We start from the raw sequence: 13,682 nt of genomic DNA, 5'->3' as shown, positions 1-13,682 counted from the left end.
TACAATAACTTTAATATTTTGTCTACAGTATTTCACTCACTTTCAAAATCCCTCATCAGTAACCAAATCCAGTTGACAGCTTCAATTAAACCCTGTGAAACTGCCCCAGAATCAGTCTCCCTCTGGGGCCATTTAGCTGTGTTTAGCTCTCTGCAAGTTGGGTCTGTTGCCAATAGAGTGTTTTATGTTCCTTCTCAAAATGTATGCCAACCTAGCACCCGTGTGCCACCTGGCCGGCTTCATAGCCCACAAACTGAAGTACGTGTTTACTCTGTGAGTTTACCTATGTGATAGTCTGCTCTGGGGCTTTTAGTGGTGCCATGCAAAAAGTATTAAAGGTCCCTATTATACTGTTTTTCATCAATATATTATAGGTCTCAGATATATACAAAACATGTCTCTGAAGTGTTTGTCTGAAATACCAAACAGATCACCCATCATAGCATCCCATAATCCCCTCTGTTTCAGCCCTGTTTCAAAAGTGCTGATTCTCTGTCTTTTACTTTAGATGAAAATAAGGAGCCACTCCCCACGCCCCTCTGAGAGACATTTGGTTAAAAAAAACACAATGGTGCTCTCGGAGGAGATTCAGGTGATAAGGTGGGGGGTGTTACCTTGGTTGGTGATTGGCTAATGGTTACACAAGCCAAAAAATCGTTATGAAAGTGGCCAAAATCGGATCAGCTCATTTTCAGACAGGTTTTTATATAAATGGATCAGGACAAAAAGTGAGCAAATCTTTTTTCCTGAAACTTTCAGAATCTCTTTACACAGAGGGGACACATGTTTGTTTAAGACATGAAAAAGTGGATTTTGCATAATAGGTGACCTTTAAAAAGGCAAAATGTGCAATATACTGTTCTAAATATTCATAAAATAACTTTTTAATTAGCTGATGAGTTTGATGACTTTTGTTGCACACATTCACCCATTCATAGAAAAAGTATACATAAATGAGGGGCCAACCTGCTCATCAGGAGCAGTTGAGAATGTGGTGTCTTTCTTACTTATCACATTTTTTTGCAGGTTTTTAGTCATGCACATAATTTTCTAAATAAGGGCTGTCAATCCAGTGGATCTACAGACATTTCACTAAAAACCACAAATGTTCACCTCATGGTATTAGATGACCGAAAGCCATTAGGCATTCATTTGTCCTCTGGGTACCGTACATTTAAAAGGCAATCCACCAATATTTCAGTCTGACCCCAAGTGGTGAATTGACCGACAATAACATCTCTAGAAAAGTGTCTGTAGATAAGCTAAAATCAAGCATCAACAAAGCAATAGAAAAACAATATATCTGTTGCTTTTCTTTCCTACCTTAATCTAGCCTACATTTTGTCTCTAGTTGTATCCAGATCCAGATTTGATAGCACCCTCTTTGTTTGCAGTGTGGGGATCAATGTTTCCTCTCCCCTTCAGTCTTGTTTTGGATACATTTTACATGTTTGTAAATCTGCGTGGGGGCTTGTTGTTTTTGTTCCTGAAGCTAAATGATGCTGCGCCACACAAAAAGAAAAATGTCTTTCTGGTGGATTCATTTTGCCTTCATTTGTTGTTAGGGGACACATTTACTCAACACAGCTGACTCCTGACAACACTGTTGCTATTTATTGTGTTACAGCTTAAATAAAAGAAGTCTATATCAGTTTGGATGTTGTGTGCATACAGTAAATGCGTTTTTGCTATACAAGTTTTTTTAATGAATGGTGGAAACAGTCCTCCTCGGAGACTGGAGACTGGAAAACAAAGAGTTGCCATGGTAACAGTCAAGGGTGAAGGAGGAGGGTGTGTCTGTGGTGTTGTACTTGAAGTGACGAGATGGACATTGGCAGGCAGAATGGCGGGGGGGCGAGTGATGCGTTCTGTGGTCCTTTGCCAGTCCTGTTGCTCACCCAGTCTCTGCTCCCTTCTCTCCCCTTCTCTCCCCTTCTCTCCCTTCTCTCCCTTCTCTCCCCTTCTCTTCCCTTCTCTCCCCTTCTCTCCCTTCTCTCCCTTCTCTCCCGTCTCCCACTCCGCTCTCTTGTTGTTGCGCTGAAGCGAGTGGGAGGCTGTGAGGAGAACAAACGCTGAATCTCAATGAGACAGCTGAGTGGAAACTCATTTTCTCGCGCTGTCTCTCTCTGGTAGTGCCTTTATTTTGTATTTACAAGCGACATAACTCAGCCTGGTCGAGTTATTACACGATTTATAAATACTTGTTCACTGATGTGGAAATGCTGGAATGGTAGTTTAATGTATTACTGTTAAATGTAAACAAGATCATGTGGTCAGAGCTGACCCTGATACACATTACGGATAGCAGATCATGAAGGGCAGCAGAGATTATTCCATTGATCACATAATAATAGTATCACACAAATTCATATTTTTGCCCCTAATGCTTGAATTTACTCTTTTGGTTAGTCTGTCCACACAGACTTTTGGAAAGAGATGATTAAGATGGTACTTTATGAAGTGGTTTTATTGCCATTATGCTTTAAAAGAAAGTAGGGTGGCTGCAGTTGTTACTTGTTGACCCTCAGTTAAAAGAGCAGTTTTCCAGTACCTGCAATTAATCAAACAAAACTGAATTGATAGCCTTGACAAACGGCTCAAAGCATGGTTCTGATTTGGTGCTATATCTTTTGTCATTGTTACAAACAAAATCAGTTTGATTCCCTTTAATGTTTTTCAACAGTACACAAAATAGCCACTAGGAGATACATTCAACTGACCACATCAACCAATGTAACATGAACATGTAACAATCCAATCAATTTGCAAAACAGCTTGCTATTATCAAAATATGCCTTTTGGATTAAATGAACATTTCACAATTTCACACAAGGAGGTTGTACTGACCATGTAAACGTAGTGTTAATTGTATTCAAATATTAAAGAAAATAGTAAATTGGAGATTTGTATATGTGGTGACAGTTTATTTCTGATGTCTGTCCCAATTTTTGTTGGCTTTATAAAAGTAGTAGTAATGATTTCAGTATAGCCACAGCTGATGTTTAACACTTGAACCTCTTGACTCACATCATTCAATGCTAATATGAAGTCGGCCATGAATTTATATCAGCCTTACAAATAGGTTCATTTATTCTGCACCTTTTTAGATGGGATTGCCCTCTATTACATCCCATTACAAGTATATGCAGGATCGGTACTTTTTAATAGGATCCTTTTCAAGCAGTAAAGTGGACACTTAGTCTATAGCTTCCTCTGCAAGTCTTGGTGTATGTGCTAAAAGGAGCACCAAGCAGAAAACATTCATTTGAAACAGCAATTTCCTCTTTCCAGAGGAGCAGCAGGTAGCCAGGTTTGGTCTTTGATAAGAAATGAAATGGAGAAGATCCTTTATCTCCATTCTCACTTTCCCTCCTGAAACTCTGTGAACTTCTCCATATCGTATCCCTTTCTGTCCCCTTTTCAATTGAATTTCACCACGGATTTCATTTTTTTCTCTCATTGTTAAAACAAGTCACAAGCAGAGGTAAGAAATAACCCAAAATACATAATTTACACTACAATAACTTTCTTTATTTAACTGATTATTGATTACATTATCATTGTATTACACCACAGTAGGTGCACATACGGCTACCTACACAAAAAGAACTGAAAACATTTGATTGAGCAAAATTGCAACAATTTGAAGAAAAATAAACAAAACTATTTTTCTCTGATTTGATCATTTTAGATATATGATCAGGTATGCCTACCCATGTTGACTAAATACTTGTCTCAACTGACGATAGGTAAAATAAAAAGTATTATGTTCCCGAAAATAACTGTTCAACCAAACTAGACAATATTTATTTGTATGTCTTTCGGTTTCACTTTACAATTCATAAAGGGTTTATAATAAGGTTGTAAACACTTTATTAATCATTAAGAATCATTTATACATCAACACAGGCTCACTATTTGGCAAGATGACTAAGCCTTATATTGGCTACCTAGCTGACTTCGTCTTCATCATCAGCCAACATCCTTGGTATTTGTTGTTCACTGAGTTGATCTCTTGTGACCATTAATTTATGAGTTACTAACATTTATAACTGCCAAAAGGGAGCCTTGTAAAGTGTAAAACACATTCCCATTTATTAATGAGTTACAACCATTTATAAAAAATTTAAGTTATATTAAGCCTTAAAGTTATGCATAAATTAGGGTGTGTTGTTGTGCTGGTGCCTTGTGGACTATTTTTCATGCTTATATCGGACTATTGTGACTCGCTCCGCGTTTAAAACAGACGGTGCATGAATGCAGTTTTACGGTAAGTGAAATTCGAGTACTTTATTTATGTGTTGCTTATGTTTTTAGTCAGCTAACGTTAATGAATGCTAAGGCTTGGGTTAGCATGTAAGCAAGTGGTAGCTACATCTGTGCTAACGATGCTAATCGTAGCCTCCAAGTTAAAATGTAATAGAGAAGTGTTAAGCATTAAGTGGGATAATACTGTATAACAAACGGCTTCTGTTTGAGGTTGGTAAAATAAGGTCATCCTTGTAAGTTAGAGAGATATTTTATTAGGTAGGTAACTTTATGCATTGATAAGGTTAATTTAAATTTGCTATCGATCGATTATGTAGACAAGCTAACGTCAAAGTAGTGTTGAAGAGCGGCCTAGTGTATGTGAAATGAACCTCACAATAAGATGTGTGTATATTACAAATATTAATGTCATATTTAAAGATGATTACTTAGATATTACAATATGGTTGGTTGAGCTGGAGTTCATTATTGAGCTTATACGTTAACGTCACAGTCATATCTGAAGAACGAACCCAAAACTTGTTATTTTTATTAATTGTATTACCAAATTGGTATAAAATAAATAGTTAGCATTGGTAACACTGATTAGCGATGGGTATCGAGAACCGGTACTAAGTCAGTACCGGTAGCCGATTGGACTGTATCGGAATACCGTTAAGCCGCTGGACAAACGGTGCTGCTATCGGTATATGAATTACGCTACTTCCTTAGTTTAAACAATTCTGGTTGGTTGGGAACCCTCATCCCGTGTGACGTATCCGGTTTGAGTACCACTCTGATTGGCCACTGTGTATGCCACTCGTCATCTCTCCTAACAGCGCTGTTATTATTGTGAGACTCCCGGGGGCAGACGCAACATCTTGCAAGAAACAGCGTCTCAAGGCTTCTTAACATTTAACAACCTATTAATGATGTATACCCTCTTAACGGGTTAACTCAGCTAACATACGATATTAACCATTTTACCTACACGGAAAATAAGTCCCAACACCAAGAGTCTAAATCAACACTTAGTGAAACGAGCTAACGGGGCTAACGGCTACTTTAGCACATAACTGGCAAAGCAAGTTTATTTATATAGCACTTTTCAACACAAGGCAAGTTTATTTATATAGCACTTTTCAACACAAGGCAATTCAAAGTGCTTTACAAAAAATGAAGGACATGAAGAAAATGGCATTTAAAATCAGTCATTACAAAGAAAAGCTAATACAATAAACATTCAAAGAAACCAATCTTTTCTACGTCATTTTATCTGCACAAACAACATATCACATGAAATATATAAAAAAAACTCACTGAACTAGCAGCCAGGAAAGAGCAAGAAAACAAATTAACTTTACGTAGCCATGATGATAATTATGTCTTACCTTTTCTGTTTTGTGATCAAAAGTTGTGTTCAAGGGCATAAAAACGGTTAATCCAATGTCTCTGTGTAACTTCAAAATGATTACTGATAATCCATCATTACAATTATAAATAATAAACGGATTATTATGGTTAGCCGACCGGAGCTTCCGGTTTAGGAGGTACGCACGCACGCAGCGTCTCGTTTTAACTGAATAATGGTCATGTTTACATGGATTTATGAACTGCCCCTAATTACCGCCCCCCCTTCCAGAGACACACTGTCAAACACACTCATACCTGCTTGGTATGACATTTAAAAAGTTACATTAAATAATAAATACAAATAAATTACAATAAAATGACCGTTGTTTAATTATTATTATTATTGTTTAATTATTGTTTCAAATTATTGAAAAGTATCGAAAAATACCGCTATCGATAAGCAGTATCGGTATCGGTATTGATAAAATCCTAACAATACCCATCCCTAATGCTGATAAAGTAAACTATTTTATTTGAGTATTTGTGTCTGGGAGAAGGTACTGTACCCAGTTCCTATGTTCGGCAGTTATAGACTGGGCTTTTTTGTACAAGAGAATACAAAAAGCAAAACAAAAATCAATATGGACTACTGTATAATTATCCTTAACTTATGTTATACAATGCACCTAATAAACAAGTATGGCATTTTGAAACATGATGTGCAACACTTTTTACTGTAATTTGTGTGCATTTTGTTGTTAACTAAGATGATGTTATGATTTATTTGTTGTTAGTATGCACGTGGACGCTTTGGACATACCTGGAGAAGGAAGAAATGGGTCTTTGGAATGATGGGAGTTAAAGACAAAAGGCGGAGACTAGTGTTGAAACTAGTGGAGAAACGATCAAGATGCCACCTTGTCCCTCTGATTAGACGGCATGTTAAGTCAGGAAGTAGCATTATTAGTGATGAGTGGAGGGCATACAGGAGAGTGCTGAGTAACGTGGGGTACAACCACTACACCATAAACCACAGCAGGTGGTTTGTGAACCTCCAAACGGCAGTCATACCCAACATAATGAAAGAGCTAGGTCGACCGTCAAAGGACATGTCCGTAGACTGAGAGGAAACCGTACAGAGAGTTTATTGTAGGAACACCTCAAGGTTCTTGAATGGTCATCTTGGCTTGGCTCTGCTCACCCTGATGCAGTGGCGGTTCTAGACCAATTTGACTGGGGGGGCCACTGGGGGGCCAGTTATTTTCTGAGGGGGGCACAATAAATGCAGGACGAAAAAGAGAACTAGACAGTATGAAGTAATTGCGCATAAGAAAACAATGCAATACAGTTATTGGTATTTGTTTCAGTACACTTATTTATTTCAGATAGATCTTATAGTTATTACTGTTAGCTTCAGCTTAAGTTATAAGCCCCCTCCCTAGAACCGCCCCTGCCCTGATGGACTGCTTGGACGCTTGTTCAAGGATATACACAAAGCCTTTCCAATCTGAGTGCCATTATTTCTTACCAAGTCTTTAATTTATGTCTGAGAAAAGCTTTTATGTTTAAATATGTGTATCAGTCATACTAAATAGTCATTATTTTGAGTCCTGCTTTTCTCCATGTGTGAATAAAATGTTTTGCTTGGCTCTTTTGCATCTTACTTTGCATTTCATGTGAAAAATGTGTATTAAGTAAGCGTGAATGTTATAACTCATTCATAAATGGACATATGTATTAAACTTAAAAACAATGAACCCTTTCAGTAGTTATAAATGTTAGTGACTCATCAATAAATGGTGATGTGTTTCACACTTTACAATAAGGCTCCGTTTTACCAATTATAAATGGTCATTAGTTTTACACTTTACAATAAGGCTCCCTTTTGGCAGTTATACATGTTAGTAACTCCTTCATAAATGGTCATAAGAGATGCCAAGGAACATCAAGATGGAAGGGGGGGAATCAACTCAGTGATGCCAAGGATGCTGGCTGATGAAGACGACAAAGTAAGCTAAGTAGCCAATATAATCAGGGGTGCACATAACTTTTTTGCCCTGGTTCTCAAAGGAGCACCTGGAGATGTTGCTTGGTGCTCATCCTTAAAATGAAATAAACCGTAACTTTTGAGGGGGTCTTGACTTTATTTGCCAGACACATGGCACTGAACACACATGCAGAAGTGAACACAAGACAACATTAGCATGACCAGTAATCCTACAAGCTGTCATCACTACCCTCCTGACTGTTCTCCTCACTGTCAAACATGGTAGCTGATGATGTAGGCCTACTACTTTCTCTCTGGTTGAGTCTGCGATTAGCTGCTTGCATCCACAAGTCAACAGCTGGTTTTGGGTCGAAAGTCTCTGTTGTCTCTTAGACAAGTGGATGTAATCAAATAAGTATGTGAACATAACCAATAACCTACCATAGCCAATAACAAATGAATATAACTTATTTTACCTTAACATTTATTTATGCATTTTTTTTTATCTCTCCAGTTTTAAAGGATATTTTTGGTTATTGTCCTATAGTATACATTGGAATGATTTCAAACCTGTTTATCCCAATAATTATAGCCTTGGAAATATGTGTTTACATAAATTGTGACCAAACCGTTTGAACTTAGACTAAAGTGAACTATCTAACACTCGGAGTACTTACCTCACCGAGCTGTAGTTATCAGCCTCTCAGTCTGACTGGAGAGGACTCTCCCTCCACATTATTGTAGAAACATCTTCTTCTTATATCCGTTAGAGCAGCTAGCACCAGATTCTAATAACAAAAGCGCCGGTACCGGAGCGCCCTCGCTCGCTCCCACGCTCGCTCCCACGCTCACTCGCATTTTGGCTGTGAGCTGCGGGCGCCAGATAAGCCAACATCCCCCATTTTCATCACTTACAGCGCCCATCGTACAGGGCAAATGAAACGTGTAACCGGGGTGAAAAGGGTGTTACATTTACTTAATTATGAATATTGTTACATCGAGGCCAAAAATTAGGATGAGCACCAACGGTCAAACATGTTTTTTTCCCTCCCAGAGCTGTCAGCGCAGCGCCCTACCTGATCTAGCGCCCTAGGCTAACATCTATTACGCCAGTGCTACGGGCCGGCCCTGAGTTCATATCATAGGTTCATATTTAACTCGCAAATATATTTCTCTCTCTCTCTCTTCTCCCTTCTCTCTTATCCCTCTCTCAATGTTGGTACGCAAATGCGCCTTTTTTCAAATGACACTGCTCTTTTTTTGGCGGAAGTGCGCATGCGCACCAGTTATGTGCAGCCCTGAATATAAGGCTTAGCAGTACAGATAAATGTGGGCTCACTATTTGGCAAGCAACCGGTCACAGTTGCCCTGTTTATCTCATGTCTTATAAAGGCTTATTAATGATTTATAAAGTGTTCACAACCTAATTAATTAATTAATTACAAACTATTAATAAACCCTTATTGTAAAGTGGTACCTGTCTTTCTTTATGTGTGTACAGTATATGTCAAGTGGATATTATCTTGCTAGACTTCTAAAAAGTTAGAAAAATTACACATGATCAGAGAGACGATTGAAGTTTTATATTAAAACTTATTTTGCATTCATGCATATAATTTCCTAATTATCAAGATCAATAATCTATAAAAAACCTACTTTAGAAAGGCAGTGGTCCAGCTAATGCTTACAATGCTTAAAAGTGTTTGCCACTGTGAAAAGTGCTGCATAATGTGCAGTTGCCATTTGCAGGTTGCATCAGCATTGAAATGTATTTGGTACAAGAGAGAACGTAATCCACCTGCCCAACAACCCACTGCCTCCCCCCACTCTTCCAATTTCACCTCTTAGAGCTCACATTCAAAATCTTTTGAAAGTAATATAATAAGCCTTGTGGTTAATATCCAGCTATGCATGCATCAAACATGTAAAAAGTGAGAAATTGAACTACTGCAGAAGATAAGCACACAAATATCTACACTGCAAGGGTTTAACCAACATTAAATTGAATCTCTGTCTAAGTTCAGGTAGGTCTCTGAGTTTAATAGCTCATTGATAGTGATCTTGTCTTTCCCACAATCTAAGAGGCTGGCTCATTACAGGCTAACAGAATAAGAAATACTGTTTCTGTCATATTACATTCAATGACTCTTTATGGTTCACACTCATCTGTCCTGTCTCGTCTCTTCCCTGTAGAAACCTGCCTGTCTCATTCACTGGTGTGAGCAGAGGTCAGATCTCAGAATTCAAGGCAGCCAGACATTAGTATTCCCGCGGCCCTCGCTCTCACTGAGCCATCTGCTGCTTTCTGATTGCCTCTCTGGTCGTCTGTCCTCTCCTTAGCCCTTCTTTACCTCAAACAAGAGTCTGAGGGTAATTCAAAGCTTTCTCTTACCATAGATGAAGCATTTTTTGGCAAACATGAATAGCTATGTCCATAGCGACAGCCCTTCACAAGTGGTACACAGCTGTAGCTCATACCAGATAATTTGGATACTGCAGACAGGCTGGTATGCTCTTGTTATTGCCTACATTTCAGCGCTTTTTTGAGGGACACAAAAACATTTTGTTTGTGTTTGCGTGCCGGTGGGATGTAAAGTGTGTTGGAGCCAGCTGGATTTGGATTTCTTTTTACACCAATCATTGATTCATTTTCTTTAGCCACTCATTTATATTCAGGCTCCCATGGGGCTGGAGCACATCTCTGCTAACAAGGCAGAGCAACAAAAAGCATAACATGTAAATAAGACTTTAGTTTGGGCAATGATTTGAAAAATTATATGAAGGGCATGGTCAAGGCCAATTTTAATAAGCAATAGAAAAACGACAACTGCGTTGCTTCATGTCACCTGACCTTGCTCGACATCATTTAAAATTGCGCACACCAGCTGACTGAATATATTTACATACATTTTGCACCTGCATAAGATATAATAACTAGTCTGTACTACAATTGACATTGTAGATATATACAAACAAACAAACTGACTAACCATTTTCATGCCGCTATTGATCAAATGTATGTAATGAGTTTAGATACAAACTATTACATGTAGACACATATTCGGTGTATTTAGTTGTACTGTGCTCTCTTGTATTCTAAATATGTCACAGTAATACCAAACAGGCTGGAAAGATCCCACCTGTGTCTCATGACATACAAATGCATGCTCATTGAATAAACAATGTCAATTCGGAAATGCATGCAAGACAAAGCGGATTTAGGAAAAGCCACCTGGCTTGAGTCTTATATGATTTCCAAATTCAGATGTAATGGCACTCTCGAAAAATATAAACATTAAAAAACATGATATGATAGAAATACTTGAAGAGTCGGACAACACTGCACCAAAAAAAAAGAAGGCGTATGAATAGGAGGGCAACAAAGAAGAGGTCAAAGGGTATCAGTCCCCAAGGGATGCAGTTACCCATAGTTACCAATCCTTACCCTCAGCTCTGGGGGATTGAACTAGGCGGGGCTATAATGTGGAGGAAGAAGGGGGTGGGGGGGAGCCAGGGAGGTGCATGATGTGGAGCAGCTGGTGGGGGAAGGGAGGAGCAAAGGGAAACATTTGAGGGAGGGGAGGATAGGGCCGTTGTTTGAGTGCTATTGTATCCCACCACCCTGCTCAGGACATCAGGTAGGAAACTCAGTCAGTGCATGGTTTCCTCGCTGTTAACAAGCCTTCATTTTTATTTCATTAAGTGGAAACGTTTTTGCCTTTTTCTATTTCCAATGATGTACATGTTGCTATATTTCATCAGGTGTAAAGAACAGTGTGTGCATTTACAATCACTGTGAAGAAGCCTCTTTTGTAGTGCTTTTATTTGATAAAAAAATGACGTTTGCCATACAGCAACAAGAGCCAGTCAGCCCAGTACGTGGGCTTGTGTACATGTAATCTCAGTCCCCTAACCTGGCTACCTGTGGAACAACCCACTGTGTGTGTGTGCTTCTTTCTGTATTTGCGTCGTTGTGTTTTAGAGCTGATTTGTTTGTGCCAGGTTGTGCAGAGCTAACTCACCAGTGTAATCTCTGGTGATGGAAAATATAATTATGGTGAAGGAAAAAGGGGGAAAGCAGCAAGACCATCTCTCTTGAGGGCAGTTGTTCATGGCAACATGATGGCAAAACAGAGTGGGGTTGGCTCCAAAATAGATGATACAGGGCACAGAGGGCGCACTTTACAGAACGTTGTTGGTTGTTTAAATACAGTACAACAAAGAGTAAAGTGCTCTTAACTTTGTGCTTTCAATATGTTTGTGTGTTGATGCTTGGCTTGCATATGTGTGTGTTTCTTATGTCTATAAAGGGATCTATTCACAAACAAAAGCATACCTTTTGATGTTTTCGGGTACATTTTTTATTACATCTGTTCTTATATTTGGGAAAGTAGGCCTTATACTTTATTTTGAGCTGTTCTTGGGTTTCTCTGAATGTTAATATAGCCAATGCTAGAATATACTTTCTTGAGTATCTTAACTGAATTATGTAGCTGTTCAAATCTAAATGTCTAAAATCAGAATTAAAATGTTTCTATCTATATTTTCATTGGAGTAAAAATCAACTGAAAATTAAGAATTTCATTGTTATGAGAATTAGCCATACACTGTTTGTGTCCAAAAGTGTAATCATTCAGCACATTAACACAGGTAGAGGTGTAGCTCCATAACGTTGATGATGTATGTTAATGTCGTAGCATGTTGCTACCAACAAGCTACCAAATCAATCTTCAACCAGTCATGATTGCCATCTGCAAGCCCAATGATACGAGGTCATGTGTGCAGCATGTGGAGATGACTTTGATTAAACTATTGATTTTTTCCCCGGAAGAGTCCCATTAGTTATATTTGACCAACACGGTCTCTGTGTCTATTGTTCTAAAGCTGAGCCTGAGTGATCAATGAGCCCCTTAATTGTTGTATTTGAAGCCAAAGTTGAGCTAAATAGGCAAAAATGTATTCTTCTGTATGTAAACTAGAGAATGCCATGCTCAATTACAGGAACAGATTGGTTTGTCAGGCAATGAAACAATTTTGCAGCTGTATGCAAAGGGCAGAAAAAGATGAATAAAGCTCCATGTTATGTGTTTGGAAAGGAAATATATTGTGTGAGCAGATTTGCCATTTTTTGTTCTGCTGAAACGCACAACAGTGGTAAAAGCTCCAAAGCATTCCAACTTCAGCGCTGTGCATTTAAATATATTCAGATCTATTATAGTTTGTTCTTCTCTTGTGTATGCACTCACATGGGAGTGGTTAATAGTTGCATTTAAAGTTGATCTAACACTGCTCATGTGTCTTCATCTTTCTCCTAGGGTCAAACCAATAACAATGCATGGCCAGTAAGCGGCCACTCATGGCTCATAGGAAGAGGCCGGGGACCAGCGTAGTGAACGGCATGGCTGCCCCAGGACCTGCCTCTTGCCCCACTCCTCGTCCTACAGAGTCATGTGATCTGAAAGTCATTCCCCCTCGCCAACGCCCGGTCCGCTACCCCAAAGAGCCTCGTGATCAGAAACCTCTCCCCCGTTCCTGTAAGGCACAATACTCTCCTCCCAAATCGCCAGACGTGGGTCGCACCCATCCAGAAGTGGAGGAGAACGCAGAGGTGGAAGTGAAGCTGTACAGCAACCCAGTAGATGCAGAACTGGAGAACAAGCGGCCAGCAACACCCTCTACGCCAGAACGTGAACCAGATGTTCATGTGCGGGCGGACTTCCACGGTGGAGCTGACAGCCTGGATGATGACTCCAGCTCTGACTACATTAACAACACCTCAGATGAAGACTACAATGATGGTGAGTATCCATTATTCCGTTATTGATTCTGAACCTTCGCTGTCTCTTTCTACAGCCCTGATAGCTTATTTTATCCTTTTTTCCTCTGTTGAGCAAGAACTACACAAATAAAAGAAATAACCGAAGCTGAAAATGTAACAGTCAGAAGCTGCATCATCATCCGAATGAGTCATTTTTGTGAATTCAAGCAAGGGTGCAATGTGGAAAAAATATCCCCACAGGTTTTATTTTGTACCATGACTGAATTTCCACTTGGAAAATAACTTGGAAACCTTGTCTCTCAGAATTAAAACATG

At 39.1% G+C, this 13,682-nt stretch overlaps 1 protein-coding gene across 6 annotated transcripts in view; it reads left to right on the top strand.

Moving 5' to 3' along the window:
* The window catches only part of apba2b (amyloid beta (A4) precursor protein-binding, family A, member 2b), an 81,233-nt gene that overhangs the window by 39,189 nt on the left and 28,362 nt on the right, over nucleotides 1-13,682 (top strand). For 5 of the 6 annotated variants that reach the window (XM_034217437.1, XM_034217445.1, XM_034217425.1 and 2 more), the window contains one exon: nucleotides 12,904-13,386. In XM_034217437.1, the coding sequence (XP_034073328.1) occupies nucleotides 12,924-13,386 (463 nt within the window). In that variant the 5' untranslated portion in view covers nucleotides 12,904-12,923. Of the gene's footprint in view, nucleotides 1-11,165; nucleotides 11,227-12,903; nucleotides 13,387-13,682 lie in introns of those variants that run through there. The other variant, XM_034217452.1, reaches the window with a different exon arrangement.

Source organism: Gymnodraco acuticeps, unplaced genomic scaffold (genome assembly GCF_902827175.1).
Source record: "Gymnodraco acuticeps unplaced genomic scaffold, fGymAcu1.1, whole genome shotgun sequence".
NCBI classification, from domain to species: Eukaryota; Metazoa; Chordata; class Actinopteri; order Perciformes; family Bathydraconidae; genus Gymnodraco; species Gymnodraco acuticeps.
This window is presented reverse-complemented; position numbering and strand designations above follow the sequence as displayed.